Here is a 26,903-nt window from a genome sequence, read left to right as displayed (position 1 = left end):
ATTACTAATAAAGGTTGCCCTGAATAAACTTTTCTGATTGTTTATGAAACTTGAACCTTGTTCCAGCAATTACATAGTACTCTCTGAAACCTAAATTCAAGGTTTTGATACAATAACAGGTTTGATTCTGTGTAATACTTTCAGAAAAAGATTACAGAAGCATAGGTCAGTCTCCAAGGGTGTTTCTAGACTACAGGGTTTTGTCGACAAAAATGGACTTTTGTCGAGAAAACTATACCTGCATCTACACTGCCTCTCAGCTCTGTCGACATAACGTCAACAGAACTCGGCAGTTTTGTCGATGGCGGTAAACCTCATTCTATGAGGAATAACGCCTTTTGTCAGCAGAGTTCTGTTGACAGAAGGCATTATTGCATCTACTCTGTCCTTTGCGTCTATACTGTCATGTCGACAAAGGGCTTGCTTTGTTGACAGAACTGGATGTAGTCTAGACGCTCTTTGTCGACAGAAGCTTTGTCAACAGTATCTGTAGTCTAGACGTACCCTAAGAGATAAAATTAAATGAAAGAAGAAGGGTGCAATATCAGCTATACATGATTTGCTCCAATATACATTATATATCCTTTTGAAGGGTACGTGGAAATTAAAACTCTGTAAGACTGACTTTTACCAGTTTGCTAGTAAAAAGCGGGGAGACGTGGTAATATGATTAGTTATACTATAGTGATTACTTACTCTTCCAAATCTACAGTTTACTTCTACAACAAATAGGATATTAATGTTATGAAGAGATGTTCAAGCAAATTGTTAATATCTAAAAAGTAAACAAAATCAAGTCTTGCAGAGGAGAGCTCTTCATTACAAACTCCATAGTCAACCAAGTGATGATATGTGTTATTCTTATAAGAAACATGGAAACCTCCTCTTTTACAGTTGGGGAAATATTTAACTAGACTATATTATTTGGATTAAATATATACTCTCTCTCAAAATAAGATGCCATTTTTTGACATCCTCATTTTTTGAGGGTTACAGGATCTTTCAAAACTAGCCAATTAGCCCGTCATAAGACGGGATTTTCAGGTCTTCTCTCCTGAGCTCTCTCGCTCTGTCTCTCTCTCTCTCTCTTCATACTGCCTCTCGCCCCCCTCAGTTCTCCTCCGCCTCCTGCCTCTCACTCTCCCTTTCTCTTCTCCTCCTCCTCCTGCCTCTCTCTCCCCTCCGTCTCTCTCCTTCCCCTTCCCCTTCCCTCCTGCCATGGTGCTTGGCTGAGTGCTGCCTGCTTAGCCGGGCTGCCGCGAGGGAGGGGAGCGGGGCAGTGACGTACACGACCAGGGCCACTCCCACCCCGGGGGAGCCCAAACAGCCCCTTGTGCTGCTGGCTCCCCCGGCAGCCCGGCTGAGGGAGGCAGCACTCAGCTGAGTGCCACAGTGAGAGGGGAAAGGGTCGGTGATGTACCCGGCCCTGCCCCCTGGCCGTGTATGTCACCACCCCGCCCCCTTGCCCTCGCTCCATGGCAGCTTGGCTGAGTGTTGCATGCTCAGCCGGGCCGCCACGGGGGAGGAGGGGCAGGGCAGTGACGTACATGGCCAGGTGGCGGGGCTGTCTACGTAACTGCCCCCCCTCTTCTCTCCCGCAGCAGCCTGGCTGAGGGGAGCACCACTCAGCCCTCTGGCCATGTACATCACTGCTCCGCCCCCCTTCCTGTCCCACCAGGGCTCAGCTGAGTGGCGCAGCGCCAGTGCCAATCAGCTGCGCCGTGGCCGGGAAGCAAGCGGCGGTTTGGGGTCTGTCTGCAGCCAATGGCTGCACCCTCCCCCCACCCTTGCCTGGTCTGCTTCCCGCCCCCCTCATCTCGTCCAGCCCCACGGCCCCTGATGCCCCCCCCAGCTCTGCTTCCCACCCCCTCTTCCTGCCGGCCAGCCCCACAGCCTCCCGGAAGCCCCCCCACCAGCGCTGCTTCCCTCCCCCTTCCTCCGGGCCCTCCCACCCTCCCCTACAGCCCCTGATCCCCCCCCAGCTCTGCTTCCGAACCCCCTTCCAGCCAGCCCTGCCCCCTTTCCCTCCCTCCCCCTCCATGGCATGCTGCGCCACTCCCAACTGAGCGGCGCTCCCGCTGGGCCCAGGCAGGGGACCAAGCGGTGGCAAGCTGCCCTTTGGGGAATGTGGCCGCTTGCCACCACTTGTTCCCCTGCCAGGGCCCAGCAGGAGTGCCGCTCAGCTGGTAGCGGCACATCACACCACGGAGGGAAAGGGAAGGGGGTGGAAAGCAGAGCTGGGAGGGGATTGGGGGCTGTGGGGCTGGAGAGGGGAATGGGGGGGGCCCGGAGGAAGGGGGAGGGAAGCAGCGCTGGCAGGGGAGGTGTCCGGGGGGGTCGTGGGGCTGGCCAAACCGCCACGGAGGGCGGGGAAGGGGGCGGGGTGCTGACGTACACGGCCAGGGGGCGTGGCCATGTACGTCAGCGTTACAGACGCACAGACAATGGGCTACTATATATAAAGATCCCCAACTTGACCACAAGGGTTTTTTTTTTTTTCAAAAAAGCCACCATTATGTAAATGAAGCGCGGGAAATTCAAATCCCGGTTTCATTTACAATTTCGATACATCTAATCTACATCCCTTTTTCGATAAAGGGATATAGTTTAGACGTACCCATAGAATGCTTAGTTTACCTGATTTATCCTACTCTGATGTCCTAGGGTACGTCTACACTGCATCCCTAGATCGGACTAGGGATGCAAATGGAGACGACTGAAGTAGTTAATGAAGCGGGGATTTAAATATCCCACACTTCATTAACATGATCTCGCCGGCGCTCTAGTTCGAATCACAGCTAATTCGAACCAGGAAGTGCGTGCCGGGACGCGTTAGTTCGGACTAAAGCCCTTAGTCCGAACTAACGTTACTCCTCAAAAAATGAGGAGTTTACTCTTCAAAAAATGAGGAGTAACGTTAGTTCAGACTAACGGCTTTAGTCCGAACTAACGCGTCCCGGCACGCACTTCCTGGTTCGAATCAGCTGTGATTCGAACTAGGGCGCTGGCAAGATCATGTTAATGAAGCACAGGATATTTAAATCCCCGCTTCATTAACTACTTCGGTCATCTCCATTTGCATCCCTAGTCCGAACTAGGGATGCAGTGTAGACGTACCCTTAGTGATAAGGTATAGCAAAAATTGACACAAGCAGCAACTCCTATTAGAATCACACACACTTTTCCAGTAATATATTGACTATGTGCAGCCCTACAGAATGAACTCCACTATTTCATCCATAAAACCTAAGCAATATAAAGTTCCTATATTACCCTATCAATGTCCCTCCAGCAGGACCATCTGTAGGTTCAGTTTCTGTGCCATTCCCTGGTCTGTCTGCTGACACTGCCAATAGAAGTGCCATTTGAGGTCAATTGTGGCTGTGTACTTTTGCCATCTGGCCTGATTGGCCAGTTGACTTCTCAAAACCGCCAATGTATAGTTGCAATTATTTGTCATTGTGGAATATTCCAGCAAACAATTTAAGCCTATAAAAAGTAAGTGAAGTCCATTTATTAGAGACATTATAGCAGAATTTTCCAAAGCCTTCTCACCCCAGCACTAACAGTGCACACTTAGCAGCTGACATCCCAATGATTTGCCACACATCATCTATTTCCTTGCTGGTCATCCCTTTCTACAAGACCCACCATCATTCTGTCCATAATAGCAGGTATAGAATTGGAAATAACCTTGAGAAAATTATGACCAAAGCACATAAGTTGTGCCCATTGATTTCCAAAAGTGAGCAAACACAGGGCAAACACCGCAAAACAGCAATAATATTTAAAAGGTTCCATCAATCACATTCACAAACAATCTGTACATTTATGTTCTACCTCAATCAACTACAGTTCTTAAGGGAACAACCTCCAGATTTAAATGGAAGGCGCTGATGAAAGCTGTTTTTACTGTTCTCTGGAATTCACTTGTTTCTATGGTCTGACAGCTCAGATTAGTTAGAGACACAAGGTGGGTGAGGTAATACCTATTACTGGCCCAATAGCTAGTGAGAGAGAGACATTTTTGTGCTTACATGGAGCTCTTCAGGTCAAGTTTGCTGAATAACCAGGCACGCTTCAAGGTCTATTTTTTCCAACAGAAAATTTGCTAGAAGGGAGAAGTGAGATTTGTTTTGGAGTGGGGGGAGGAAGAAATATTTATGATGTACTGAATCTGCTGGTGAATTATCATTTATTAATGTTTTCAGTTATTGAAAGTGTACAGAGTTTTTGATCAGCACATTCTATAGTTCTAAAAAAGGAAATAAACCACCTTTGCACCATCTATAGTCTCTGTTGAGTTTTTTTTTTTTTGTTATACTTTAATACAAGTTCTGTGTTATAGCAATTTTTTGTATTTCATTTCAAAACTCATATTCACATGCTTACCCAAACAGTGTACTGAGGTTCTGGAGCATTGCAGTCTTTTGCAAAAATATAGGAACAATTTCCTGGGAAATAGTAGTAGATGCCATCAAATGTTTCAAAGTGATATTGCCCCCATGATTTGCAGATTCCATCTCGATCTTTACCATTGTTAGGTACTAGGGAGAATAAATCAGACAAGTGTATAAAAAGCAAAACAACAAAAGAAGAGTCACAGACATGCACAAAAGTAAGATATCATACACATAGTAGACAAGCATATATCAGCACAGAAGATCATTTTAGTTTTTGAATGATAAAACTAAGACAAATTGTATTACTTTTAGAGGAAACTGTGGACCAATAAAGGCATTCTCATCAATGAAGCCTGGATTTCACCTTTAAATTATAACTAGAAATAGACCAATGAGTACACTCAGTGAGGGGTGTGAGGTTTTTTTTTTTTTTTTTTTTTTTTGCTTCTCACTTGTGTGTGGTCCCTGACTGATTTTTCTGGGGGTCAGGAGCCCCCCAACCCAACAAAGGTTCCCTACCCCTGCTTTACAAAGTCTCTCCATGGCTTCTATTGCAGATATTCTACAGAGCCTAGCCAGCCTGAGGAATCAAGATAGGGGTAAATAAGTTTCTACCCCAATTTCACTATTGATAGATTGTACCTGCCAAAACTTGTCCCATTTAAATATTTGAACACCCTGTCTTCAGAATGGGCAAGTGCCATGATATTTTTGGTGATACAATTAAATAAATAAAAGCAGATATGGTAATGTTATGATGCACTGGGATACTGTGACGGGTATTCATAAAATTTAGGAATGTCTGACGTTCTTCTGTACTCCCATATCTCACTCTGAAATTAGCCTTTGAGCAGCCTTGCATCCCTTTTAGGATTAAGCTGGTTTATAAGGCAATTGCAAAAGTGCTCTGAATAGATGGTATTTTAATAAACTAGCTCCTAAATCCCACTCTAATCTGAAACTCAATTCCATTACCAATTACTGAAACTTACCTATTTGACATCTTTCACCATGAGCCTGAAACATCTGACAGTCACATACACCCGCCTCTGTACAAACTGCTCCATTAAGGCATTCTTGAAGACAAGAGCCTGAAGGGAAACATAGCTGCTTTCTAGCACTGAATTGTATCAACATGCCAAAAATTTTGGATGAAACCTTTCTATTAACTAAAATAGAAGCAGAGTTATTAGTTAAAAAGTTAACCAACAGCAATCTTGGTTTTCAATGTTTATATCATTTCATATTTTTGTTGTTTGGTAAGAAGATAGATTAAAGATTTGTAAACAAACAAGAGAGCAAAGGTCAGTCTTTCTTCTAGTAACTAAAAGGTCAAGTTCCCATGTAAAGAAACAAAATCCCAGCAGTCTTGCAACAGAAATATAAAAGGTGCATATTATACTCTTTGATTGAATTCAACACAAAAAAGCACCTATGTTCAGTCCCCTATTAATACAAGTTAGAGTGAAAGATACAGTCAGGCTATAAATCCCTATGAACATAAAATTGTACATAGTCAAAACAACAACAACCACTTATGCTACAAAAGATCAGAAATTATTATTTCTGTTTGATCAGCTGAAATTTATCATGCGCTTAAAATGTCATTAGTATTAGTTGTTTTATATTCCAGTTTAATATTTTTCTAAAATTATATACACATTTTCTTTCATTAAAGAGTTTTATATGCAACCATTCAAAAAACTAAGACCCTATACTTTTCCCATTGGCCTTATTAAGAGAGATGGATCTAAAACAAAACACCACATCTGAATGTCCAAAATATGGAAGAATGCAGGGAGAAGGTGGGAGGGGAGGGGCAGAAGGAATCAGTATTTTGCAGAAAGTTTACTTTCTGTATAATGAGCCAAACTCAAAACTTGGATCCAAATATCTCTAAGGCTGGTGGGGTTAAAAATCCTCTTCTGGATTTTGCAGCTGGGGAACATCTTTACTTACATTCTGTTCTATTGCACAAAGAAACAAACAAAGATAAAAAAAATATCTTAGAACCAGACTCAGCGAGTCCATGGTAAAAATTCTCCAATGACCTAAATAGGAGCTGAATAAACTTTTGAAGCAAAACCATACAAAGATGTCAGCATTGCCTGACAATTTTAACTTTAATTATAAAATGTTCTTTTTTTAAGGCAGCACATAAACCTTAGCTTTATATTCTTTTGCCTTTAAAGTTATTTTTCATATACATATAAAGATAAATCCATTTGAAAATTCAGACAAGGCAGAGAATACTATCTAGCTTCCCCATTTCATTTGAAGGAAACACTTTTAAAATTACAGCAATATAAGATGCTCCATGATTTGTAGTCATAGTTATCAATGACCTCAAAAACTCCATCTATGAGTGGACATGCCTTGGTTTAAGAAAGTGTCAGTCTTCAGCCCATTTGATCATTTCTGCATGTTGGATGCTAGATAATAGCAATGGAAATATATCATCTGTGGATAATCTGTGAAATCCCTCAATTCACTCTGAACAAACTGAAAAGTTTGATTGACACCTAGAATCTGCTAAAAGAGGCTTTAGTTTTGTCTTGCTCCATGGACCACTGCTGTTATCAATCCCATTCAGCATACATGCTCAATCTGACAAGGCCTAAAGTGACACACAAGTAAACTGGGAGTGGAAATAGCTGTAAAGCAATGAAGGATTTGTTTCCGCAAGTGCTTGGGTGTCACATTAATGGCTACCTTAAAAACGGATTGTTTTAATAACCATTTTCTGTGACACATCAGAAGTACAAGTTATCAAAACAAAATTAGATAGCACTGAGTTTTGTATGGGAGATAAATACTATGAAAAGGTACACAATCCTTGGAAGCAAGGAATCGTTGATGCATAGATAGCATTTTACTGAAACCATTTCAAACCAGTAGTGGATTACTAACATGGCACTGACCTCCTAATGGTCTTTCACCATGAGTAAGGTCCCCATGAAGGCGAGACCCCGCAGAATCTGCTCCAGGCTATCCAAGACACAAAAAACCAAAACCAAAGTGTTAATACTTCATAAATGTCTAACACAGCTCCAGGGATTTTGCAGCAATTTTAGGATAAGAATTTGACAATTACTTTAATACATAAAATGATCTTGCATGTATATAGAACTTTTAACCCAAGAGAATCTCAAAATGTTTTGTAAACAGTAGGTAAAATTGTAAAACATGTATAAGGAATTATTTTTTCCAACACTGAAATGCAGCCATCCCTAGGACAGAACACGGCAATAGAGTTATCAGAAGAAGGACAAGAAGCATAGTTTACTGAGATAATAGCACAGGGCTAGCCATCTGTCCCAAACAGGCACACAGCACTTTCTCTGGCTTCCTAGCAGCCCAGACACGAAACTAACCCCAACCACGCTCCGGTTATTGCTCCCTGCAGGACAAGCATAGGGTGATCATTTCAAGTGTTTTGCATGTGTCACAGACACACAACAAAATTCTAGTGCAACAGAACTTTTAAAACTAACCTTACACTCATCCCAGACAGAATAAATGTCAGGTGTGTTTCATGGCCTTCTCAAGTTCTCTTAATAGCAACGAGGAAATGGAACGGGGGAATAGCCTTTGGAAGCACAGCCCCTGCTTGGGAACTGCTGCACAGCCCAGCAGCACTGTCGCAACAGCAACACTGTTTGCAAAACTGTTTACTATAGTTTCATTGTTGTGCTTTCCGCCAAACAGTCACTTCGAAGTTTCATTTTGCTTTCATGAAAAATTTAAGGAAGACCTGTTTCTCCCCACTCAGAGAATGTATGTTAGGAAGGATAATTCATGAAGCATGTTGCCAAGAATGAATGAGGCTGTGGATTTAAGTTTAAGGAAAGCAAGTATGGAAAAACTTCTCCTCATCCCTGTCTTATTACCATTTCCAATCTCCTCTACAAAGACCTCATTGTGACAACAGCAAAGCCCCATCACACAAAGGAGGGGGGATTTTTGACCCTCTTTCTCTCAGTGGTATAACCTACCTCAGCTGCTAAGAGATCTCTTTTCTGTCGAGTTGCATTAAATTGGTTTCTGGAAGAAAACAAAAAGGATCTTGTATAATCAAAGGTCCCTGAGCAACCTGAATAAGCGGTTCCCTAGGGAGACGTGTTTCTTTCTGATTTCCAGCACAGTTATCAAAGAGGCCTTTCTTGAGTTAACATTTAAAAAGGTGACTTCTTTCTTTTCATAGTCTCATTTTACAAAATTCAAGAGTGCTCAGATCTTTGCTTTTGAACACAGGCTACTTGTTCGGGAAGATACCTGGTATTTATGGAGGAGGAGAGATAAGCAAATTGGGCTTATAATATGGGACACAACATAGTGAAGCTCTTTCATTAGATGTGTGAATCAGGTACACGTGCTACTGAGGTGCACCAGTGCTATTTACCTGTGCTGTGGTGTTAAAAATGTAAAATTACCTTACAGTGGTAACTAAATTACAATAGGTAAAAATTAAATTAATTTCAGAAATAATGGTCTCAATCTACAAAATACACTTTGTTTAACAGGGCAGATTTTGTACAATATGATGTGGGCTCACTAGATGTACTGGAAGTGATTAGATGTTCAGAGCCAAGCTCTAATCGTGCTTCTATTGATTGCAAACTTGCCATTGACTTCAGTTGGATCGGGAAGATACCTTGGTTTTGGTTTGGTTTTAACTATTGCATATAGCTTACTGGGAAAGTGCTGTTTTTCAGACTGAGAAAATGAATTATCATCACTGAGACAGTATTATGTATAGCACATTGTATTTGTGAATAATTCCTTTCTGCATATCACTAGAATTTTATTATTTTTATCCTGAAACTAAAATGATCTGATAATATTTAATTAATATACATTTGAATTAGGTATGTAAATAGTCACATTAGATACTCATTCTGTGTCTTTCCCTGAGCTCCTGAGGGATACCATCTTTTTGTGATTACTAAAGAGCGGCACTTGTTTTTCAAAAAAGGATTCACATGTTTAATCACCGGTTCTTTGGGAAGAGTTATTAAGCTGAAGGAATACTTTATGTCTAAGTTCCTAAAGTTAGAGGTGTTCTGCACAAGGCCATACTGTAGTCGCTCCCAACCTGTGGTCCGTAGAACCCTGGGGGTCCCAACGGTACAATAGGGGGTCCATGGAAAGTTTAGGAAAGGAAAGGAAAAGAAAAGTAAGAATCGGGCCCACCGGGGGACTGGGACTTTCCACCAGGTGATTCTCGCCTGGGGCTCGCTGTTCACAACCAGCTGCACACACGCTGCCTCCCACCCTTTGGATAGGATCTTGATACCCCAGGAACCACCATCCATCCTCCTGTTGCCAGCTTCACTGCCGTTTGCGCTTCAGCCCTCTCCCTCCTCCCAGTCTCACAGTGAGCCCAACCCTTACTTTCTTTTCTTTCCCAGGGCTCTGTGCCTGGCCAAGGGTGGAGTGCTGGGGCAGGAGTTTCCTTGGACCATGAGAGCCCCCTCGACATGTCCTCCATGGATAGGCAAAGTATGGAGGGGGCGGGAGCTGAGGAAGCGGTGTGGGACAAGGGACATGCTGGCCACTGCTTGCCGCTGCTCCCCTTAGGGGGGCCATAAAATTTTAACCGACTGAAAAGGGTTTCCTATACCTTCACTGCCCTACGCATTTCCTATACTTTCATTACATCAGACGAGCCTTCCTGATTCCACCTGTATTTGCTTTTAAAACTCTGCAAATGAGGAACACACACTCACCTTGGTGTTCTTCTCAAAAGAGAAAACTCGCAATTGGATCCTGTGTAATAAAAAGTGATGGAATTAAACCATTTTATCCCTCTATCTCCTTCCACACATTTTGCAGGCTGACAAATGTGTACCTGACTTCAGTTTAACAAAGACTGAGTTTTGTTCTTTAGAAGAAAACTAATGACAGTAAGGTTTCCCGAAAGCATTTATGCAGCCTGTCTTCTAGAGGGGTTTAGGACTGAGTTACTCCCAGCCCGCAAAGATAGAAACAATTTCTTGTGAGTGAGTGATATCTTTCTTCTTCAAAGCCTGATCCTGAGAAGTGCTGAGAACCTGCAATTCCCACTGGGCCCGATCCTGCAAAGTGCCATGCAACCTTGACTTCCACCAAACCATCATCAGTGGAAATGGTGAATGCTCAGCACCCTGCCTTTCAGACTTAAGTGCATCAATATGGAAGGTGCTCAGAACCTCTCAGGATCAGGCTTCAGTGCAGCTACTTGTAATGCTTTTCTGACCATAGTAATCACAAATCTTTAGCGCAATACATTTAAATCTCTCTCTAGCTTTCATGCCGATTTACTTTTATTTTAAAAATATTTTTACTTTCAAGAAATATAAAAGTTACAATGCTTGAAAAAATCTCTGTTTTCCAAGGAATCGTTTTTCTCAGCTGTCTATGGTATCTATTATTAGCTTGTATGATGACAACAGCTGGGAGAGTTTCTGTACTCTGTATGCCAAATATTTTCTCTAGAGTTATAAAAATGTTCAAACACACTGCAGGTGCAGTCCAAATCTTGAGTAAACCCATATCTTGTTCATAACAATTAAGCCTGCATCAATCTGATAGCACAGTTGACAATAATGAGAAGCAAGAAAGCCAAGAAAAATAATTGTGTTCTTTACCAATCTTTTGTTATAAAATTCAAGCATTTAAGTTTGAACTTTTTTTTTTTAAGTTATTTTTAGTTTCCAAAGCAGTCAAGAGTGTGAGTTAAGGTATTAAGTCTGTATTACTGGTTTGTTTGTTTAATCAAGCCATGGGCTGTAAGAAATATTTTCTTTCCACTGAAACAAAAATAAGTAACCATATTACTAAATTGTTAACAGAAGTTTTCCTGAAAGGTTTTTAGGGTAAAAATTGAGCATAAGTTCTTACCTTGTAAAGAGAACAGCAGAGAATGAACCAAGAACACACTCCAAGGTATCATTAAATTGAGTTTTCCCACAATGTTCATTTCAGTGTAGCTTCTTAGTATGAAATGTATCCAAATTGGTGGCCTTGACTATGATGGCATCTTAGAATATCTATGGAACGTTTAAATCTTTTATAAATTTAGATATCAGAGAAATTTAAATAATGCAGAGTAAAAAAACGGGGGCAGATAAGAAAAAAAGAAATATCAAGCTTACTAGCCACATCCAGCTTCTGGAGCTCAGGAAATGTTGTATACTACTTTTTGGCTGTGCCTTTCTCATTAGTAATGCATGGTAACTCCTTACCAGAGCCTGTATTAGTTACACTTATACTAGACCTGCAAGGCTGATTCCACTTTTGGACTGAATCAATCCTTTATAACATTCACGGATAGTGACACAGAAAGAAATTTTGCCATGTCATGATGCTCTGAAAGATTTTTCAAATGGTCATTTCACATTTGTGCATTGTGAAACTTATGTTAATTAAAATTGCTGCCCTTTCTACCTTTTATTTATTAAAAAAAAAACCTTAAGTACAAACTTTATAATATTGTTCTCATAAAATATACATTAAAATTGTTTTATTGACTAATATACTGAAGTATACAACAAACATTTAAATAAAAGATATTTATTTCCTTTACAGAAATTAACTGGATATAAAATATCTAAATGAAGCATATACTTTTTTCCTTGTAACATTCTGATAGTATCACAAAAAAATGTCCAGAAGTTTGTAAGATTTTTTTAATAAAATGTGTTCTAAAATCTCATATAGAACAGAAAGGGGAAATTGTTAGAATTTTTCTCATTGTCTTGACTATAGTCTTTGTCAAAACTTAATGTAAACAAAGGCTACCTAACCTAGCCTAAACCTACAATTACACTAATCCTCCTTTCAAATTAATTGTGTGTTTTTTAACTTTCAAGACATGTACATTACTAATTCAAACAACCACTTAATCATTGTACTATACCTTCCCTTCCTCAGCCCAGTTAGTGTTTGTCATTAACCTAGGGTCAAACCCTGCAAACATTCACTAGTGCATGTAGTGTTCACTAGTATACCATTTTTTACTTATTGTAAATTCCTCATTGTAAAAAATAAGAGGTGAAATGTTGGTCCAATGAAATCAATTGGAGTTATACCATTGACTTCAGTGGGGCAGTAATTTCACTAATTACTTTTTACTTTTTATGTAAAGCATCATCTATGTTTATAGTGTGTACATAATACAAAATATTGATTATTTCTGTACATATACATCAAGAAAATATGATATTTACTGAAAAATTGTTGAGAAAGAATACTTGCACAGATCTGAAAGAATTCACTGTTTTTGTTGGGGGCTTGTTTTTGTTTGTTCTTAACTGATTACAAGCAACACCAAAGATTATTGTAACTAAATGGTATATATTGTACAATGATACCACTAGCCATGTTGGGATTGATTCTCTTTCACCACCCCTTATTCCCAGCATAGCCTCGTCTTCAGAGCTCTTTTAATTCTTTGCCCTCTTACCCAAGGATTATTTTTCCCAGCACTCCAATTCTGAAAATATTAGAAGACTCTTCTAATTTGAAGGTTTTATTTAACTGAATTTTTAACATTCTCATTTGGAAAAGAACAGGGGCTAGACAAAACTTCCCATTTTGTTGTATATACTCCAGTGACTCTGTCCCGAAACTACCATGGATCATCAACCAGGTAACCAATAACTGACTAAGACTCATGTATGAAAACGAGTAGTCCTGAAGCAACTTAGAAACTAACAAATATATAGGATCATGACGTTTCATGGGTAAAGCCCACTTCATCAGATAAATTATTCTTACTGTTGGTTAGAGGCTGTTTATTATGTCTAATATTTAGGGTTGAGAAAAAATGCATTAACACTGCACTGTAATGTATGGTATATTTCGTTTCCTTTGCATTTCCTTGTCCTTTCAAAAGCAGTGACAGTGAATATATAAAAGAACCTAGATATTCCAGAATACACATACTTACTGGCTACGTCTACATTGGCATGATTTTCCGGAAATGCTTTTAACGGAAAAGTTTTCCGTTAAAAGCATTTTTGGAAAAGAGCATCTAGATTGGCACGGATGCTTTTCCGCAAAAGCACTTTTTGCGGAAAAGCGTCCGTGGCCAATCTAGACACGATTTTGGGCAAAAAAGCCCCAATCGCCATTTTAGCCATCAGGGCTTTTTTGCACAAAACAGTACTGTGCTGTCTACACTGGCCCTCTTGCGCAAATGATTTGCGCAAGAGGGCTTTTGCCCGAACGGGAGCAGCACAGTATTTTCGCAAGAACACTGACGATCTTACATGAGATCGTCAGTGTTCTTGCGGAAATTCAAGCAGCCAGTGTCGACAGCTGGCAAGTTTTTCCGCAAAAGCAGATGATTTTGCGGAAAAACTTGCCAGTCTAGACACAGCCACTCTGATTGAAAATCCTGGAAAGCAATGATGCTAACAAGTGTCATGAAAAACATGTTAGACATTAACTTGCAATGTGACTAATGTGTGCTTGTATCTGCAAAGAGCACAGGCAGATTAGGTGCTCAAAACACAGACAGAGCACTGTACGTAGCAGCAAAGCAATAATCATCCTTTCTCTATGAGCCTAATAGAACTGCATCTCTAAAACAGCTTTCATGCATGGTGACCAGATTACCAGAAAGAGAGAAACCTGACAAATCAAAGAGCAACAGAAGTCATTAGTGAACTAGGGCAGTAGTTCTCAAACCCAAGGACTCCCATTTAGACTTAGATTTTTTCATGGACCTCCAAGCCCTCCCTCCCCCACACACGAGTCCCAGGCCCTGCTCCACTCCTTTCCTCAAGACCTCCCCCCTCCTCATCTCTTCCTGCCCTTGCTCCACCTCTGCACCTGCTACTGCATCCTATTTCCACCGTGTGCTCATGCAGTTAACTCATAGCAACGTACTTGTGACATTTAGACAATTAACCTCCCTTGAATGGTTAACTATTTAATAACCAGAGTATAAAAATGATCCATAATTTAAAATGATCTAATGGTCCGAGGTAAATAGGATGAAGTTTAATAAGGACAAATACAAAGTACTCCACTTAGGAAGGAACAATCACACATACAGAATGGGAAGCGACTGTCTAGGAAGGAGTACTGCAGAAAGAGCTCTAGGGGGTCACAGTGGACCACAAGCTAAATATGACTCAAAAGTGAGACACTGCAAAAAAAGCAAACATCATTTTGGGATTCCTACAGCACTCCTGTTAATGTAAGACACAAGAAGTAATTATTCCGCTCTACTCTGTGCTGATTAAGCCTCAGTTGGAGTACTATGTCCTGTTCTGGGCACCACATTTCAGGAAAGATGTGGAAAAATTGGAGAGGGTCCAGCGAAGAGCAACAAAAATTATTAAAGTTCTAGAAAACATGACCTACAAAGGAAAATTGAAAGAATTGGGTTTGCTTTGTTTGGAAAAAGAGAAGACTGAGAAGGGATGTGATAGCTGCTTTGAAGTATCTAAAGGATATCACAAGAGGATGGAGAAAAATTATTCTCATTAACCTCTGATGATATGACAAGAAGCAATGGTTTTAAATTGTAGCGAGGTTTATGTGGGATATTAGGGAAAAACTTCCTGTCAGGACAGTTAAGCACTAGAATAAATTGCCTAGGGAGATTGTGGAATCTCCAACACTGGAGATAAATTTAAGAACAGATTAGACACACATCAGGGATGATCTAGATCAGTGGTTCCCAAACTTTTCGGCATCATACCCCCTTTTTGATTTTTGAGAAACCCTCACGCCTTCCCACCTCTTCTTTACCATCATCCAATCCCCCTTTTAACAAAAAATTCAATTTTTAATTTAACATTTAAAATTAACACAAAAACTTGGTATAAAATTTTTAATTTAAAATAAAAAATAAGCACAAATAGGTTTTTTTGGAACATAAATAAAAATGTAATTTAACATAAGAAATAGCAGAAACAAAACAAATATAATGTGAAGGATAATGCTGCATTTTCTTCATGAAATCCTAGGTTTGAAACATGAAAGTGCACAACGCAAATTGTTTTCGATGTCCAGACGATTTCTTTGTTTCGTTTTTAATGTGACTAAACTTGAAAAGCTTTTTTCACAGAGGTACGTCAACAAAAACGGAAGAATAATATGCAGTGCTTCTTCTCCAACTTTCGAGTAAATTGGGAAATATTTTATCCCAAATTCCTCCAAGCTTGAGTTTTCAAAATTATCTTTCGCACTTGAATTGTATTTCATTTTGAGTGCTTGCTCTTGCAATACTTCTGGCAATGAATTGACATCAACGTTGAATGGATTGTGTGCTAATTTACTAACGGGGTTGCCAGAAAAGTTGTCTGGAAAATAGAGGATGAATTCATCAGCAAGGCAGTCCAGAGGAAACACAATTTTGTTCTTTGCATCCTCTTTACAAAGTTCTTGGAAACCTTCATTTTCAGCAAGTGCGGAAAATGTCAGAAAAGACGAAAAGTTAGGCATCTGAGCTTGTGCTTGACATTTCCAAAGCTGGATTTTTTTCCATAAACGCTTTAATGGCATCGTGGTGCGCTATAATGTTTTCAGCGTTATTTCCTTGCAGCTTCAAATTGAGGCTGTTCAAAGATTTAAAAATGTCCACAGGGTATGCCAGTGAAAGTTGAAACGTATGGTTCATAAACGCATGATATAACTCTTCTTTCTTCTGTTGCCTGAGGAAAATTTCCACTTCGTCTTTCAGTTCGAATAATCTTGAAAGCATATTACCTTTGAAAAGCTATCATACCTCCATGTGAAACAACAGAGTTTTATGATCCGCTCCCAAATCCACGCAAAGAGCAACATTTAAAGTGCTGTTCTTTATAAAATTGACAACTTTGATGGTCATATTCAACAAGTCACGCAGGTCATCTGGAAGGGCTTTAGCAGCTAACACTTGTCTGTGTATGATGCAGTGGGGGTTCCAGTATATGATAGGCTCAGGGTTGGGGTGTGTGCGGGGATGCAGGGGTGTTATGATGCTGCGGCCAGATGGGGGCTTGGCCCCAACAGGGGGCTTGTTGGCCAGGCTTCATTTTTAAATAAAATATGTCCAACACAAACATTTCAGCATTGTCTTCATTTATGAGAGGGCAGGGAACCTGTTTTGGGTCAGGGGGTCACTGACCCACAGAAAAATCAGTCAAGGACCACACAAGGGAGATGCAAAAAAACCAACCCCTTCAACCCCCCCCCAACAAGCCTCACTGATGTGGCCCCAACTGAGACACCTCCCTCCCCTGTCACCCCAGCCCCATGCGGGGAGGGTAGGTAGGACTGAAGTTCAAAGCTTCAGGCCAGATTAATTCTTCTGGGGTTCCAGGGTTAGTGGAATTTGTGGGCCCCTCTACACTCCGAGGTGGGGCCAAAAATGAGGGATCCAGTGTGCGGGACAGGGGATCCAGTGTGCCAGTGCGTGAGTGGGATAGGGATGGAGTGCAGAATCAGGGTGGAAAATAGGGTGCAGAAGCAAGCTGGGGGTAGGTGTCTGGCCAGGAGGGAGGGGGCAGGAGCAGGGTGCTGGTGGGTATCTGGCTAAAAGGCAGAGGCAGGGTGCTGGTGGTGTCTGGCCAGGGTGCAGGAGCAAGGTGCAGGTAGGGCTCTGGGCAGAGTGCTGGTGGGGGCTGAGGCAGGGTACTCATGGGGGTCTGGGCAGGGGATCAGGGCACTCATGGGGGTCTGGGCAGAGGAGGGAGAGGGGCAGGTACTTGTGGGGATGTGGGAAGGGGGACAGGGTACTCATGGGGGTCTGGGCAGAGGGAGGGGACAGGGACAGCTCAGCTGGTACCTAGGGGTCCCACAGCTGCACATCAGGTCCGGGTCTCAGGAAGCATGTGTGCTGCTTTCCTCTCTGCCAACAGCTGACATGGTTCCTGAACAGCAGAGTATGTTGCGCTTCTAGGGACTTCCTTCCCCCTGCTGCCTTCCTGAGCCGGGGAGGGAGGCGGGGGGAGTAGGAGTCCCTGGACCACACCAGCTCCAACTACTCAGGCAGCACGTGCCCTGCTCCTCCGCTCCCCATGGCAGCTGCACACTCCCTGAGCAGTTGGAACTAGCGCAGTCCTGGGACTCCTATTTCCTACCCCCCGCCCAGAGGCAGGCAGGAAGCAGAGGGAAGGAAGTCCCTGACAGCACGACAGACTCGGCGTTTCAGGAAACGCGCTGGCTGTTTGGGAGACACTCAAAAGAGAGAGTCTGCTCTGCTGCTGCAAAAAAAGCGGAAGAACAGCTGTGTTCCCTGGATTCCATATCCACGAAAAACCCTGTAGTATAGACATACCTATAAAGGCAGTGGACTGGACTTGACCTCTCAAGGTCCTTTCCAGTTTTAGTCTTCTATGATTCTATGAACTCAGCCTGTTGGCAGCTAGCAGCTCCCAGTATATATTAAGTAACATTTATATATTCACAAAATCAAACAGTTTGATGTGACATCACTGCAGAGATTAACAGGACATTTTAATGAGATAAAAATCCATCTAGAAAACATTTTGATCCATTTTTATTAGTTAAGGGCTTCTCATTTTGAAGAAATGCCATGGAGGCAGTATGCACCTCATACAAAAGGCCTAGAAATGTTGTGTCAATATTTTTTATGGTTCAAGAGCTAGAACAGCTCATCATTCATCAACAACCCCATCAGAAGAAACCTGGATGAGTTCCAGCATTCTAACAGGCCAATACTACATCCCTAAATGGAGCGATGAGAAGTTTTGCAGGTCACAGGAGACAGAGGGAAAAAGGCCAGAGAACCTCCCACAAAAGAGATCAGTCAGAACAATAAACGAAAATAAAACTTCTAAAGTGAAATTAGGTATATTGTTCATTTTATGCAGGACCAAAACAAAAAACAAAAAACAAAAACAAAACCTACACCCCATACACAACTGTGACAGACAAGTTGCCAGGGACTCACAGTAGACTTGCAAAAAGGAAACAAAAATAGGCTTGTTACTTGCCTGCATTCCACCTTTCTTTCTTATGTATGAAAGTTTAATTTTCTAATTGTATATAATTGAAATGCGGGTCTTATCCATTCTGGGACACAAGATTATGACTGGAAAATTAGTCATGCTATCAACAGAGACTGAAAGCTGAGCAAGTGAGAGTGGGACTTATTCCCGATTAGAACAGTTTTGCTCAATTTATGCTACCACAATTTAATATTAATGACTAAGTTTACAAAAAAGGAAATCTTTATTAACAATTCCACTTCCTGCACCTTCTTCTACAATGTTTTAGCCCAGATATCCAAGAATTCCCCCAGAAGTTAAAACTAGACTGCAGATATTTTTAAGTTTAAAAAAATTCTGCAAGCACTCTTCAGTACAAGGGCAAAAAGTACATTATTTTAAAACAATCCACTAAAAATTGTCTCCAGCATCCCACTTATCAAAAGAAATGGATGTAGATGTTGGGAGGGCAGGAAGCACTGTGTGACCGGGCAGGCATACCCCACACTAGAACGGGAGGTGAACACACTGTGAGCAGAGGAAGTCCTGCCCCTTCAACCAGACTGGGCATGCTCCAAGTGCTGGAGCAGTATAAAAGGCCAGAGAGCAGCTCAGTCTGGGCTTGCCAGCTAAGAGAGAGGTTCTCTAGACAAGCTGTGGCCAAACCTGAGGCTCACAAGCTAAATGCAGCTCCTTTTAAAGGGGCAGTCCTTTTTTTTTGCTCAACAACTTTGCCCTGGCTCTTCGTGCTGGATCCACTGCTATTTTGGCTCTTTGCCCAGAATGGGTTGGCCACCCCTGCTTTCGACAGAGCTCCAGTGCTGCTACAGCCTGTGCCCCAGACAGAGGGAGCTGAAGTGCCCCTACAGAGACCCAGGGAGAAACCACTCAGGGAACAGGGAGACCCAACCGCTATGTGGAACGACACCCCAGCAGGACTGGTAGGAAGTGACCCAGGGAGGGAGCAGGAGCCACCTCTCCCACCCAGGTAATCATGGTGTGTTTCATCCTGATTCCCCACTGAGAGGGAGCGGTAGGTAGTCCCTCCACTCACAGGGCCCTGGGTCAGGACTCAGTGGAGCTGGGTAGGCCTGGATCCCTGTCATACTGATTCTGGCCATTAGGTTCTACTGCCCTGAAGCCAGGAGGGCTCACTGACTCTGGCTATTAGGCCATACTGCCTGGAAGCCAAAAAGGCTTGACTTCGGCCAGGCCATTTTGCCTGGTGAACAGGACTACTGACAGACTTGTTATGTAGGGAGCGAGAGACTTATGGACTAGTGAGACAGCCATTGGTCCGGCAACCAATCAGGTGGCGACTGTACCCGAGAATAGCTCCATTCCTGTGATGGGATGGGCATACACTGCCACACACTGCAATACAGGATCATGGAATTTACAGTACAAAGAGGGTATTTGGGATTTTTGTGAAGTCTTCCCAAGTCCCAAGATGCCTCACTGTTGTCTGATAAGGACGGAAAATGGTATCTTGCTTCAATGGTGATAGGGTCAAAAATCCAGCATCACTAACTATCAGTCTATGTTCTTTTCCATTCCTGTCCAAAATCGTTTTTTGTGGAGCATCCAATGGGATACAAAGCAGTTTTTCTTATCACCCCGAGCTGCTCTCATGTGTCAGACTACTCCATATTTACGCACCTGTTTGTCAAATTAGCATGATTTCGCTTAGGTGCTTATGACTAACATCTCCGATCTCAAATCTTTTGTGTTTAATCCTCACATGATCCTGCCCGTCACCCATCTCCAGAGAAAGAGGCTAGGCACACCATTCCTACCCATGCCGGCTAATAGCTATTGATGGACCTAACCTCCATGACTCTAGCTAGCTCTTTTTTTTAACCCTGTTAAAGTCCTAGCCTTCACCACATCCTCTAGCAAAGAGTTCCAGAGGTGGACTGTTTGCAGCAATTAGTTTCTCTTCCACTTACGGCTTCCTCGCATCAGCTACTTACCCTCTAGCCTTTTCCTCTCACCTATTTAAACAGATGCAACTTCTCTAGCATCTCCACAATTTCCTCCTCTCATGCAGCATATATACTTCCATCTAGATCAGTGACTTTCTAACCTACCCCATTCAGGAGCACTCATTTAAAAAGTACATGCTTACAAAATCAGACAAAAATACTCAAGTGACAGCATACTACTCTGAAAAACTGCTTCTCATTTTCCTCTTTAAATTATAAGTCACTTGGAATATATTGTACTTAACAGTATATATAGTTTAAACGAATTATTGCGTAAAATTTTTGTTTGTAGAGACTTTTCTAGGGCTTTTTATATTATCGGTTGTGAAACTAGGCAACTATCTAAATGAGTTGATTTATACCCCCCAGAAATATAAATGTGATTTACAATGTCTTTCTTACCTATACCCCTTTGTGTAGGAACTATTCAAAGACGTGTTGAATAGTTCCTACACAAATTTCCCAAATGTGTGTCAAAGCATCTCAGAGTACAGATATTTCTCATTTTCAGAGCATTGTGCAAATCTCTCAATGGTCAGTATTTATGAAGCATAATAAATTATATTTAACCACTGAATGGTGGACATGAAAACAGCTTTGTTTTTCAAAAAAGAAAATCTGGTCTTCAGTAAGAACTTAAATTCACATAACAAGCATTTCTTAAAAAGTCTGCTACTGCACTTCAACATGCATACATTGTAGATTTTCTGAGAAGGAAACATACTCCTTTTGCTCCAAAACAGCAATACAGCTTTGTAGCATGCCTTCAAGACCCAATTATTTAATCAGGATTACAAGGAAGATTGATAAAAATCTTAAATTTTCCTGAGTTGACAATTTTGTAAGCTCTGCTTCTAGGTTTGTCAGTGATTTTTCACGGCCACATGGAACATATGATGGGGGCTCTTGTTACTTGAAAAAAATGCATCTGACAGCAAAGTGCTTCTCTGTTCCTAGACACCAGCATTTCTCCTGTGGTGTTTGGGTTTTTTTGTTTTTGAGGTCAGCTCGCTTATATTGCTACAGTATGTAACTAGCGAAATTCTCCAAAACCTTACTAAAAATGCACTAAAAAAACAGCTATCCAATGAAAAGAAATACTTGATTTAGAAACTTGAATTTATTAACTGTTCCCTCATTTATTGCAAGACACAAGGGTAAAGAACAATTTTAACGGTAAGACTTCTGGTAGCGGGCACGAGCACCAGGTCCACCAAACTTCTTGGACTCACAACGACGAGGATCTGCAACCAGCAAGGTCCTATCATACTGAATTAAGATATCTTTGATCTCCTTCTTGGAAGCTTCATCAACATCTGAAAGACAGATCATATTTACGACGGATTCTATAATCTCCACCGATTATTGTTCTATATATAGCACTTAATCTCTGAAGCTAAACGCCTCAAAAAGACTAGTAAAATAAAATCAACTTACACTTCTGATAATAAGCCACCAACGCTTTGGAAATAGACTGACGAATTGCTGTTGAGGAAAGAGACAAGTAAGAAATTTCTACGTAAAACTGAATTTATTGGATAACACAACCAAGGGTTCGGGGAAGAGAGGGGGTGGAAATAAATCTGACAAACACAAATAGTTATCAAACCATTGTGTGTCATATACCTCCAGCTCTCTTAATAAAAATTGACTTTAAAATAATGTCAAGATGGATTATATCTATAACAGATGAAGATTTGACGAGATACAGAAAGCAAGTAGATGTATTAAGCCAATCATATTAACTTAATGAACGTATACAGGCCTTAACTAGCAGCAGTGCAACATTAAGATTTATGAAAAGCTAGTTATGTTCTAGTCTGCTCAATGTGAAAAAAATTACAACCCAAGTTCTGATTCTAAGGATTTTATTTGACCAATTTTATCTGAGGCACATAATTGTTTGATGCATTTTAGCTAGAAAATGCTGTTTTAAAACTAGACCTGAAAGTCTTTGATGGAATATACAGGACTCAATGACACTTTCACCAATCAAAAAAACACATTTCTGAACACTCAATTATTTATATAGAACTGGGAAAGGGAAATGCTAATGCCATTATCAGAGATCATTCATGTGTACAAATGAGGGCAGGTGATGCAGATATAGTGCAATATGCACCCTCTGTTCATTCCTTCTGGGGGCACCTAGCATTGGCCACTATCTGAAGACAGGATTTTGGGCTAGATGGACCTTTGGTCTGACCGAGTATAGCATTATTCTTTTATGTTCACCCCATTAAACTGTTATTTGCAGTAGTCAAAGCTAAACTACAAATGAAATATATATGTCCTAAGATATATAAAGTATTTATCACTTAATAAGTAGCTCAAAGTATATTAATTAGTTTAATACATTCCAGCCCATACTGAGAATAGAGTACAAGAGTCCTACCGTAGATCTGCGCTACATGGCCACCACCCTTAACACGAACTCTGATGTCAACACCAGCAAAGCGTTCCTTGCCCAGGAGGAGAACAGGTTCAAGCAGCTTTTTAAAAAAATTGACATTATACATAGTTATGGGAACATATTCATGATCCGAGGCAGCAATCACATTTTGATCTGTTTCTAAACATGGACTTACTGAGCCTTGAATTTACAATATATACTAAGGCAATTAAATAAAAGCCACTGAGACAATGTGACCTAGTCTCTAGTGGATAAGAACATTGCCTAGAAGACCAAGCTGCCAATCTTAGACAAAGTCACTTCATCTCCCTGCGCTTCAGTTTCCCCACTTGTAAATGAAAGTAAAGTGCTGAGGTTGTCTGATTAGGGATGTGAAATTTAGACTAATTAATCAAATAGTCAATGGGATTTCTATCAACTATTCAATTACTCTATAAGGGCATCTCTGCCTTTGAACTGCCAGGCTCTTGCTCAGTTCAAAACCGAAGCCCCGCAGGGAACCAGCCCCCTGCTTCCTGCTGCCCCATAGCCTTTGAAATGTACAAGAGCCCTATTGGGGCTCTTGTACATTTCAAAAGCAGAACTGCAGCAGAAGCAGCACAAGTGGAGATTGCTTCAGTCCTGACTCGCGCCGTTTCCTGCTATGCCTCTACCCCGCCACGCCCTGCAGAGACAGGGCTGGGGGGAACTAGCTGGTAAGCCAGCTTGCCCAGAACTGACTCCTGCTCCCCACCCTTGCTGCCTCTGATAAAGGCAGCAAGGCGTGGGAAATGACTAGTCGCTTACATCCCTTTGTCTGATGAGTGCTTTATAAAAACTAGGCAATATTAAACTTTATTAAGCCAGATCTAAGGAAGATTAACATCTATCAAAATATAGTATTTGCTCCCAACAGCATCAATGAAAATACTGAATTGAGAAAATGTCACCACACAAAATTTAGAAAAGCACCTAAATGGACATAGAAGTGCAAGGTCCCATTTAGCAAAGGGATATACTCACTCAAGTCACTCTTCTGAGTTGATATTTTTAACAATTGTACGCAAGTTTACCACAATTGAAGGATACAAGGTTTTTTTTTTGGTGGGGATTTATGAGGGGAGACAATTTACTTATTTCATACACTGCGTATTACTACTCTTAATTTCACTGATTTCCTGCATAGGTGTTGTGTAGGTACTTCACACAACACCAGAAAGGAACATCTTTACTAAGAAAATATAGCTGTAAAAAATCACAAATATTGGCAGGACATCTGAGGAAGAGGTAATATCACCACCTATTTTCAGCTTTTTTTAAAAATTGATCTGCTTTGAAATCAAAGAATTATTGTCAACATACTTAGTCACAGTATTCAGTTATCTCATTTGCTTATAAGTAGATCATCTGTAGTACCACTCATGCACATCTTAAGCTCAAGTATATTTATTAAGGATGTGAAAGTGTAACTGTGTACAGTTGACAGAGGAGCTTGGGCTCATCGATTAATGCTCATGGTTACACACAGGCTGCTGGTGCACAAGGGGACCTGTCAACTTCCCCACACTTCCAAATACATATAGTATGTAAAAATAGACTAGTCTCCAAAGAAAACAAAGTGCTTACTTTGTACTGCAGGGTTCTAGGCTCAATCATTTCCAGGGGTCTTCCATTCACTTTAATGAGACCATTTCCTCTTTTGCAGTGAGCAACAGCAGTTGCTGTTTTCTAAAAAAGCAAGCATACGTGAGCGTGGCATTTTTATTATTTATACAGTACTAACCCTGTACCAAGTAATATAGAGACTGGTATATGGTGCTTTCAGAATAGATTATGATATTGAAGATTTCAGGAAGTATTTTTCATTTAAAGCCACTAATGCAAGCCAATGAAATATACTAGGTGAGACGGGGACTTCAAATTAGGGATGTTAGAGTGGAACCGATTAACCATGTAATCAATAAGCTGGTGCTTATTGGTATCAGTTACACTCAGTTCCCAGGTTGACAGCTTCACTGTAGCAGGGCAGCAAAGCCTCCTCACCAGGAGCCATGCAGGCAAGGGCTATCCGCTCAGTTCCTGAGGAGGCTTTGCTGCGGCAGCAAAACATCATCCCTGGGAGCCAAGTGAGCAAGGACTGTCCACTGTGCCCAGGGAGGCTTCACTGCCCAAAGAGACTTTGCTTTGTATTCTGCAGTATATAGCTAAGCTTTATACTGCAGAGCCCACAGCGCATGTAACCACTAATATTTTCAGTACACATGTTAGATGTCGATTAGTTGAATAATTATGTAATCACATTGAATTTTAGTGGTTACAGAACTATTTGATATTCCCCAGGAGCAGGGCTGGCAGCCAGTGCACTCCAGGCCTAACTCCCAGGGAGCCCCCTGCAACCCTACACTACTGCCTCTGACAGACAACAGGAGATGTGCCAGCCTCACATGGAGCAGCCTGTCCGCAGCAAGTCTGGGCCCATCGTGGACATAGGCTGCTCTATGGCATCCTCCCCTGCCTGCCACTGCTGCCTCCCTCCTCACCCACCAAAATGCTTCCTCTCTAGCAGATACAGAGGCAGCAAGGAAGGGTGGAGAAGGGGGAAGTGCTTGTAGTCGATACGATTAACAGATAAGCCCAGGCATATCAGTTAATCGTTTAGCTGACTGCATGCTGACACCCCTGATTTTTAGTGGCTACCTGGTCACCCCATTACATGATTTTCAGCATCCCTACTTCAAAGACAAAATACGGGTGAGAGCCAACCCCAAGCGAAACCGCTTCACATCAGGCCTACCCGCGAGAAGTGTGACATAGACACCGCCTAGCAGCAGCCACGCTGCCTGGGCCAGGGAGGGAGCCGGCGGCCGAGTCACCGCCCGACATCTCCAGCGACGCCGCGCGTGACGGGCCGGGGGGCGGGAGCCGGGGCACCGGGACGAGCCGCACTGCCGGGCAGAAGCGCAACGCTTCCCCCGCTTCAGCACCGGGGGGGCCCGAGCGCGTGGCAGGGAAAGGCTGCGGGGCGCGTGCGGCTCCAGGCTCGGCCGATGACGCGCTGCCCTGCGGCTACAGCCCAGGCGGCTGCAGGGGCTCCAGGCCTGGCTGGGCCCGAGCGAGACACGTGCGGGCCCCACAGGGCGCAGGCCCGGCCGCTGCCGCCCTCCCGCTCGCTCGCTCACCTTCCGCCCGAAGACCTGGACGCTCTGCAGGGGCCCCTTGGCCGGCATGGCTCCTCCTGCAACGGACACACGGGAGAGGGGGGGGGGGTGAGCAGCGCGCGGCTCAAAGCGGGGGGGGGGGGGGAGAAGCGGAGAAGCCGGGTACTTACCTTCCGCCAGCGACAGCAGCAGCAAAAGAACGAGCGGGGCCTCCGGAGCCGCTTCCCAGGGGCAGTCCGGCCGCAAAGCACAGCGCGATTTCCGGCCGCGCGACACGTCGTCCTCTCGCCGCGCTTGACGGCTGCTGCCCGAAAGGAGGGGGGGGACAGAGGAGCTTGTTGGGAACCTGGGCTGAGGGAGCCACGTGGGAAGGGGCGCTCGGCGCGCGTGCTTCTCCCTTAGCTGTTCTGGCGCCAGCCACGTTCCCAGTGCCTCCCCCGCCCCGCACGTCTGGCCTCAGCTGCCCCCACCCAATACCAGCCACAGCAGCTCCCCAGTGTCCCCAGCCAGCCCCTCCCATCCCTGCTGCAGCCCCAGCCAACGTCCCCTCCCAGCCCCCTCAGCATCCTGCGATCCCATCGCCTTCCCCTGTGCCCGTGTCTCCCATTCCCTGCACCAGCCTCCCCTGTCCGCAAGCCTAGGGCTCTAGTCCTTCCACAGCTCTGGCGCGGACCAGGCTCTCACCAGCTGTCCAGTGCTCAGCACCATCATACATTAAATCTGTAAGGACCGAGTATTACTTCTAGGCAATAAGATTCTAGGCGTGTCACTGCTTGTAACTCTGAAGCCTGAAAAGACTGTGGAGACACTGAAGGGATGGGAATTGCTACGAGCATGGTTAAGAGCTCTTCTGTTCAGTATAACACTATTACCTTCAGTCTTCGCTGGATTCACGATCTGTTACTATCAATTTTTTAAGTTAGTGGGGGGTTTGTTACACTTTGTGAATTATTCCTCTACAACAGCACAGGCTTTAACCTAAGTGATTATAGTCCAAATAATCCAGTAAATACGGCTGACTAGTATTACATGGC

General features: G+C 42.7%; 2 protein-coding genes across 2 annotated transcripts in view; both read right to left on the bottom strand.

The window, feature by feature from the left end:
- Positions 1 to 11,657, bottom strand: part of OTOGL (otogelin like) — a 148,965-nt gene extending 137,308 nt beyond the window's left edge. Inside the window, exons 1-6 of the mRNA XM_075932401.1 lie at positions 11,286 to 11,657; positions 10,133 to 10,172; positions 8,399 to 8,447; positions 7,325 to 7,391; positions 5,396 to 5,494; positions 4,393 to 4,547 (exon numbers count right to left, since the gene is read on the bottom strand). Coding sequence (XP_075788516.1) covers positions 4,393 to 4,547; positions 5,396 to 5,494; positions 7,325 to 7,391; positions 8,399 to 8,447; positions 10,133 to 10,172; positions 11,286 to 11,364 — 489 coding nt within the window. The 5' untranslated portion in view covers positions 11,365 to 11,657. The remainder of the gene's footprint in view (positions 1 to 4,392; positions 4,548 to 5,395; positions 5,495 to 7,324; positions 7,392 to 8,398; positions 8,448 to 10,132; positions 10,173 to 11,285) is intronic.
- A 9,763-nt stretch (positions 11,658 to 21,420) lies between these two features.
- Positions 21,421 to 26,127, bottom strand: RPS16 (ribosomal protein S16). The gene is made up of 6 exons (XM_006118484.4): positions 26,040 to 26,127; positions 25,891 to 25,946; positions 24,338 to 24,439; positions 22,715 to 22,811; positions 21,757 to 21,804; positions 21,421 to 21,635 (listed from the first exon to the last, which is right to left on the bottom strand). The coding sequence occupies exons 2-6, from the start codon at positions 25,936 to 25,938 to the stop codon at positions 21,490 to 21,492; spliced, it is 441 nt and encodes a 146-aa protein (XP_006118546.1). The 5' UTR covers positions 25,939 to 25,946; positions 26,040 to 26,127; the 3' UTR covers positions 21,421 to 21,489.
- Positions 26,128 to 26,903: the final 776 nt, after the last annotated feature.

Source organism: Pelodiscus sinensis, chromosome 1, assembly GCF_049634645.1.
Source record: "Pelodiscus sinensis isolate JC-2024 chromosome 1, ASM4963464v1, whole genome shotgun sequence".
NCBI classification, from domain to species: Eukaryota; Metazoa; Chordata; order Testudines; family Trionychidae; genus Pelodiscus; species Pelodiscus sinensis.
This window is presented reverse-complemented; position numbering and strand designations above follow the sequence as displayed.